This window comes from Canis aureus, chromosome X (genome assembly GCF_053574225.1).
Source record: "Canis aureus isolate CA01 chromosome X, VMU_Caureus_v.1.0, whole genome shotgun sequence".
In the NCBI taxonomy this organism is placed as follows: domain Eukaryota; kingdom Metazoa; phylum Chordata; class Mammalia; order Carnivora; family Canidae; genus Canis; species Canis aureus.
This window is the reverse complement of record NC_135649.1, coordinates 18,929,530-18,937,520: the sequence shown is the minus strand read 5'-3', so window position 1 is coordinate 18,937,520 and position 7,991 is coordinate 18,929,530. Positions and strand designations below refer to the sequence as shown.

At 48.2% G+C, this 7,991-nt stretch overlaps 1 protein-coding gene across 1 annotated transcript; it reads left to right on the top strand.

Annotated features, from left to right (window-relative positions):
• Window positions 1–4,060: 4,060 nt before the first annotated feature.
• Window positions 4,061–7,611, top strand: LOC144308038 (uncharacterized). The gene is made up of 2 exons (XM_077888182.1): window positions 4,061–4,911; window positions 5,680–7,611. The coding sequence occupies exons 1-2, from the start codon at window positions 4,257–4,259 to the stop codon at window positions 5,727–5,729; spliced, it is 705 nt and encodes a 234-aa protein (XP_077744308.1). The 5' UTR covers window positions 4,061–4,256; the 3' UTR covers window positions 5,730–7,611.
• The last annotated feature ends 380 nt before the right edge of the window (window positions 7,612–7,991 follow it).

The window sequence follows — 7,991 nt, the reverse complement described above, 5'->3', positions numbered from 1 at the left end:
AAATATGTTAGCCTGGTCAATTCCCAAAATTAGGTGTCTTGCTGCTTTTTGTAGTTGCAACTTGATAAGCAAGTATGCCTAACCTTTCTTTTAAGGACCACCACTGCCACTGCCACTGCCACCGCCGCCACCACCACCACATCTTTTTAAAAATTCTCTAGCATTGTTAATCTTAAAAAAGAAAAAAAATCAATTTTTCAGATTTTAAAATTTCATTTATTTTGCAAACTTGAGGTCCAATTACATTCATTAACAATCAGATCATTTACCAGAGTGCCAAAACACACTTCATAATTTCAAATATTTTATTCAAAAATCTTAATAAGGTTTTTTTTAAATCTAGATACATTCCAAAATACTCATTAACAGCAGGAACTAGAGAAAGGATTACCATCTTACTTTCACCCTGACACAGACAGTCGTCAATGAAGGTCCTGCGGTTTACAGATGGATACCGTGCAATTTTTCTCCTATTATACTCATCAAAATTGCATCGTGATCCACCCGACAACAGCAAAACAGGTCATGTTGCAATTACCAAAGTATCAAAACTTGCAACCTCTGCAGTTTCAAAGAAGAAAAAGAAGACGATAAAATCCTCCTTTCTTCCACAGGCCGGGACAAGTGCAATACTTTATATGGAACACAAGTAATGCCACAAATCCCCACCCGCGGATGAATGGGCATGAAGGCTGAAGAGGCACGCCTTGAGTCACAGAGCCACCGACGGCACACACATGATCACGGTCAGTTTTGCATGGATTTGCACAGCCCTATATGCACAAGTACGCTGAAATGCAAACCTGCAAAACTAACCGGAAGCGGCAGGGTATTTCACCAACATTCTCTCCGGCGTGCTAAGACTCGCTGTCCGAGGGTTACCGGAAGTGCCCACACTACAGTAGAGAAAAGCCCAGACTACCTGCACTGTGAGCACTTTGGTACCCCTCAGACCCCATCTTCTCTTCCGTACACGCGGCCCGCGATGCCCCCCTGCCGTGCAACCTGCCCCCCCACCCCCGCCTGCTCCCATCGAATGATGAAACCACCCAAACACAGACCTTCGACTTCGTCCCATTCCAGAGATTCCTCGAGGAGAACTGTTTAATGATGAGCACGAGGCAGCCTGTGCCGGAAGGGGCATTTAGGGCAGTAGGTTCTAAGCGGCTTCACTAACTGCACTAGATGCACCTTAACACAGGTCACACGTGATGAGGAGGGTAGGAAGGAGCGCCACAGCCATCGGCAGCACAGCGACGCACAGAATCTGGTTCTTGGCGTCCGATCCCATCGCCCCAGTAATGTAAGAAGTGCTTGCATTGCAGTAGATCGCAGAATGCTACCTGCACTGTAAGCACTTTTACACGGCCAAGGCCCACTCTTGGAGCATGAGGCTCTTCCATGAGCCCCTCTTCTCCATCCTCCCAGATCCATTCGAATTCGCCTGGTTAAAAAACACACACGGACACAGACAACAAAAACAAAAGCTGTTAGGCACCGCACAAGTAAACTACTAGTTAATATTCCTGAAACAAGCTGGCCTTTGGTTTTGGAGCTGCAGCCAAAGCCGGAGAAATAGTCATCATCTGAATTATTTACACAGCATTGCACGCAAATAACACTGGCGGGTGCAAAAGCCGGATTCTGAAGTATAAGCCGATTGGGGACTTCAGAAAACTTGAGATCTGCATCTCAGTGCGTCTGCAGGCTCATCATCTGCATCCTGATTTAAGAGGCGTGTCCAGAGCAGGATGCATGCACGAATCAGGGTACGTGCTTCTTGAGGTGGAGCCTCTATACAAAACGTGACTGTTAGATTAAATGCATAGTCCCCGCCCCCACCCCATTAATAGAAAATGAGAAATTTTAGAGCTGGTTTAAGAAACTTAGCCTCCCGCGCCCTTCAAATAATGCACAGATGGCCCAGAGATGTCACATTTTGATCTATTTCAAAGGGCTCTTGTTCTGTTTAAACATTTATGGACCCATTTTCTCCATTAAACCCAAAGAAGGCAGATTAGCTCTCCTTTCCTTCATGTCATTATCGTCCATAAGTAAAACCTTCTCCCATTTCCAAGTGCTTATTTTACCTAAGAACATGCAGGAAGGAAGTGAGCCCCCATTTGAAAAGGGCTCAGAAGGTTTCCCTACCTCTTCCACGATGGGTTAAGTTTTGTCAAAAGAGGCAAAAATCAGAGTCCAAAATCTGTAGTAGGTTTACCAAATGAGGGAGTTTTACATGTCGGGTTGCCGTCATGGTACCCCATATGCCACTAATCCCATCTTTAAATTAAAATTCGACTGATTCATCATCATTACACTTAAATGTAAACTCAAATTTTCTATGGGGGAGGAAGATTCAAGTTAATAGAGGAAAAAAAAAAAAGAACCAGGAGTACCCTTTTTCTTCTTTAAATCGAGTTTCTAGTCCCACAAAGTTATTTAGTCTCTGCTTAAAACAAACAAAACAAAACAAAACAAAACAAAACAAAAAAACAACAAAAACCATACTCCCAACCGGACTCTTAGCGCAGAGTATTTGCCGACTCCACTCGGCAAAACTGCGCCCCAGCAGGGTCGGAGGGCGCGCCCGGCACACTTACCACCTCTCCGGAGTTCGCCGGTCATCTGGTACACATCGCGCACGCCGGGCGGCCACTGTAAGGTCTTCGAATGCAAAAGAGAAGGCAAAGCCCCCCACGCCGTCCACGCGCGCCTCTGCGGACCCCCAGGCCCCTTCCGCGTGTCGCACACGCTCACCTAGTGCCGGGTTGAAGGCCCGGGGCGCCCGCGCCCGGGGTGTGCTCCAGCTGCTCGCACCACGCGCTCCCGTCCTCGTGCTGCAGCCGCCGCCGCCGAGATTAAAGAGAAAGAAACAAAGCATCATGGGAAACGGAGTTCTCCATTCAAAGCACCAAAAACGCGCCAAGCCCACGCCTCCCTCCCCCTCCATTCCCGGGTTGGTGGGAGAGAAGCCAAGGGGGAGGGGAGTCCTTTTCTCCCCTCCACGTGCACCCCCCTCGGCCCGTGCCCCCCCAATCCTCCCGGAGCCTAAAAGTCAGCGACGGAGGAGAAAGGGGGCCCCGCTTTCCGCGCGCTCCCCGCTACTCCCCCAAACTGCACTCTGCGTATCAGCTCGCAAGTCCCGCCCGCTCCGTCCCCCCCCAACCCCGTCCCCTCCCACCCGGCAGTCAAGTCACCCCGCTCCCGGCTGCCCCCACGAAGGTCCCCGCTTCTGCCAGCGCCCGGCCCTCGCAGGTGGCACGCGCGCGGCGACCCCGCGCCGGCCAGCCCGCTCCCGGCGCCCGCGCGACACACAGCCCGAGCGCTCCGGGGACCGGCGGCCGGGGGCGAGCGCTGCCTGCCCGCCCAGCCCGGCGAGGAAGCGAAGCGAGGGGACGCGTCCCGGAGACTCCTGGGGGCGGCGGGCGCACGCGTCAGCCGAGCGCCCCCGACCCGACGGCGCGGGCGATCGGCCCCGCGGCCACCACTTGAGGAGCGCTCGGTGCCCTCGGCCCTCAGTCCGAAGCTATATCCCTGGGAAAAGCCCGCCCCTCCGCCTTTAATAGCCCAGGGAAAAAAGCCCGCCCCCGCCCACCCGGCCGCACAGGAATTAGGAAACGGAACCCCCACCCCGCCACAGCGCAAACCCCACCGAGGCGCACTTACCCACGGGCCGGGCGCAGCCGGCATCTTCCCCGCTGCCCCGAGCTGCAGGCTTTATTTAAAGGCGCGCCTGGGCCGCGGGCCGGGCGGGAGCCGGTACAGCCGGCGCGGAGTCCAGGGCCGCGCGCTCGCCGCCACCCCGTCCGCTCCGCCGGCGCTCGTCCCATCCCCCCACCGGAGACAGACGAGGCCCACGGAGCCGTGGGACCGGGGTGTCCCCCATCCGGCGCGCGCATGCGCGCCGCCCCGCCGCTAGACTGAAAGTGTTCCGAAGGCCCAGAGAGGAAAGAAACACAGACGCAGCATTTCCACCCTCTGCACATGTGAAAGTTTTAACCTCTGGCACCTTGTGCTACTGTTCGGAGGATTTCGCCTTTGCCAGGCGCCCCCCCCCCGCCCCGCCTCAGCCACTAAATCAGGGCTTCTTGGCAGGCATCGCTAACGGTAGCTGCCACCGAGTACACGCACAAATGCAAGGAAGATACGGTGCAATTATCTTGCTTTCTCTTCTCATTCTGCGGCTAATGAGAACCAATTGAGGGCGGACTGCTTAAAGGCCAAAGCCCAAGTACACTCTGAAAAGTAAGACGATGTCTCAGTTTCAGAAGCACAATAAAGATGGAATGGTGCATACCAGACTGAACACCGGGCAAAATGCGCTCGTCAGACTGTACCTACTCCACTACCCAAGCGGACGCGGGCGCCGGAGGGAGTTCGGGGGGCGGGGAGGGGGTGGCGCGGGAGCAAGTTGCTGCGGCGAGCCGGAGGGGCCCGGGGTGGAGAGTGCTGGAAGGCCCGCGGGGGTAAGGACGGACGGGGGTGCCAATCGAAGCCGGACCCTTCCCTCTCCACGACTGTTACCGCGGGAGGTGGTGGCAGCCCCAAAGCCCAGAAGAGGACAAGGGCGCCATGTGACTCTCGACCTGGTGCACAGTAGTAGCTCAGGCAAGCCGATCACAAAAGCCTGGCCTCTCCCGCCCCTGGCCCACGATGGGGTGCAACCTGAACGGCCAGCGCCCCTGGGGACTCCGCGGCGGATGCCACGCAAGCCACACTCAGTTCTCCAGCAGGAGTCACCGCTACAGGTGGGCTTTCTCCCCTTTACAGAAAACGCGCAGACCGACCTTGCCGCCCACCCCGGCGCGTCCGGTACTTTCTGGAAACTACGCAGCCCCAAGTTTACCATCCAACCAGACCCCTCCTGTGTGATGGCACCGACTGCAATGCGACTTTCGACCTTTAATGGTAACTACTAGGCAGTGGACAGAAGAGGGGGAGGGAAGGGAGCTTAAGCCCGACTTTAAGAAACATTTTATTAAAGCAAGATAAGAACAGTACCTTTGAGCTCGAGCAAAACCTGGAGGAAAAAAGGGTTTTTGCGAAAGTGGCGCGAAGATAATATCATGTGATCCGACCCCAGGGCGTCTCCTTCCCCTTTTGCCAAACTCCCCCCCCACCCCGAGAAAACGGGGGGTGGGGGAGTTACATCCGCTCCTCACAAACTATTAGCATAATTAATTGTGTCCTGCAGCTGCAGCCAGAGCTCCCGGTCAATGAGTAAACATATCCTCATCCTCTTCACCATCAGAACAAAAAGACCCATTACCCCGATTTGGGAAAATGTTCCCAGATAAATCTCATTATCATCAAAAGTCTTAATTTGGCGTCCCTACTCTGTGCGTCTTGGTTTGAGAGACAGAAGGGAGTTGGAAAAGATGAAATCATCCCATTAAAAGGGAACAAGCAGAAGTAGCTCCCCAAAAGTGAAATATTTAAGTAGAGGCTTTCAAATGGAAATACCATATTGAGGGATTTCACTAGCTTAAAATTTTCCAAAAGTTTTAAACAGTTCATTAAACAAGACATCCTCCCAGAGTCTTCCTACTCGCCCCCCCAACTCCTACCCCTCCTCCCCCCACCCCTCCTTCCCTTTAAAGCCAGAACAATACCCGGAATAAGGTATTTTGAGATTGCTTTACCAGGATATTTTCTTGTTCTTAACTTTTTTTAAAGGCTTGCAACATATAGAATGTCTGGATCAAGTTCCCAACTGGCGAAAATAATTTATTCCATCTCACTACCTGCCTAACGCAAGGTAAAATTAAGTACAAGATATTGGTTATTTTAAAAATGAGGACACTTCGACACACGAAGTAATTTATTTTTGTCTTTTTTTCTTTTGAAAAAAAAAAACCAGTAATCATCAGCCAAAATACCTAGACAATCAAAAAAAGCTAAAGAACAAAGCATTTCACACACACACACACACCCAAAAAGTCAGAATAACTAACAGCTCAAAGAAAAGCACGTGATCCCTTCATGCTTTAAAACTTGTGGTCATGCTGAGGCTAAAAGCTAAGAGCTTGTGACCCCGCAACCCCATCCCCTCCCCCAGACCACAGCCCAGGGCTTAAGGCTCCAGGCTCCCACCAGGCTCCTGCTCCGCTCCCAGTATTGTGAGACAAACAATACTTAGGCATTCTGCAAAATAAAGGAGCCACATCTCCTAGCCCCAGGCACATCATTTACGCCCAAACAGATTGGCCTGTGTGTGTGTGTGTGTTTATCTATATATATCATATAGAACATATGCTTACACAGAAGCCCAGATGTTCTATAAGAATGTCTGAGAAAGGTACCAAAACTGGCCCAAGGGAGGGAGAACATATCTTTTGTGAGCCTGAGAATTCTCATCGCAATTTAAAATTCTTGCCACTATTTTGAGTTTAGAATGAATTTTAAAAGCGGATATCCTGTAAAGTAGTCCCCCCCCCAAAATAGAGATGCTTTGAGCTTTTATCTGCCTGAAGAGGGGAGGAGGGGCTCCTCTATACTGACCTCTAGATTTAATTGTACCCATAGAGCAGCGTTCCCAAGTAGTTTGGATTTTAGCACCTTTAAAAATACTACCAGTAATTGACATTTTACCCAGTTGAGAAATCGTTTCACTTGATTTAGAAATAATATTAAGTGGCTCTGTTAAACCTAATGATTGGTATCTTAGAACAAAAAGGTCCCCATGGAAACCAGAAAGTAATTTAAGAGTATTATGTTCCTTGCACAACTAGAATAGAGCTTTTGTTCTATGTGTATTTACTACTTTAATTTTTTTGGACTACATTTGCAGCTAAGGCCTCTTATGCTCTAGTTTTGCCTGGGATCAAGAATGCAGTGTCTTCCTGCAATATGTGTTCTGCAACATTTGTGTAGGTCTGTGTGAGTGTGTGAGTGTACTATGCCCATGAGGCCTAAAACAAAGCCAGCAGATGAGAACTCTCACTGAACAAAATGGGGAAAGGTCCGGGGAGAAAATATTTCAAATGCTATTTTGCTATTGGATACTAGGACAGGGACTGTAATTTCATTAGATTCAGATCATACTGGTCTTCATTAACTTTGCTTTTATGAAAAACAAAAATAAATGTTGCTGTATACACAAATGTTTCGTATTTTTGAAAATGCATGTCTTGTTTTGAATGGCAACAATATTAAGATTAAAAAACGTAAAAAAAAAAAAAAGAAATGTGAATCTTTTTATTTACCAGACCTTCATTTGTTTATGAAAACATGTCAGCAAAACAGGGGAAAAGTTAGAGTGAACGACGAACTTCTGAATGTGATTTCTTTTCAATAGCATGTACCAACATAAATCATGTAAATAACATAAACAATACATCTTCAACTAAATAGTGTCAATGTGAATTAAGTATCAATTTCAAAAGATGTACCCCTTGGTAAGAAGCAGAAAATTTCACTAATTGGACATGCACAATTAATACAATTTGGTTGAAAAAATGCAAAAAGTAAAAATATATTTATCCCAATCTCACTTGATCGAAGATCAAATGGCAGCAAGAGATGGATGGACTTTCTGAAAAGTGACTAAGTTTAAAATACACGTTTTATTAAATCTCATTCATTAGTAACCTTTACCTCTCTAAACTTGTCTTGGCTAACTTTGATTTTTTTTTTTGAGAATAAGTGTTTCATTATTTACAAACATTTCTTAGGTTTATTAATGAGTTAATCTTATTTTGAATGGCAAGAATAATTAAATTACAATAGAATGAAATTACATTTATAGAAATCAGATGAGGTATGTTGGTACTAACACAACATGGAACTCATTGGTTAATAAGCAGTGCTTTAAAATTACACTGTTCTGTGGATCTTTGCTTCTCAGTAGTATGCTAAAACTGTTTCCTCTCACTAACAAAGTATGTTTTACAGGTCAAATATTTTAAAACAAAATACTTATGCAAATGTTGAAAAGATATAAAAAGAGCCTACCATCCATCAGTAGAAAATTTTTTCTCGAATTAATT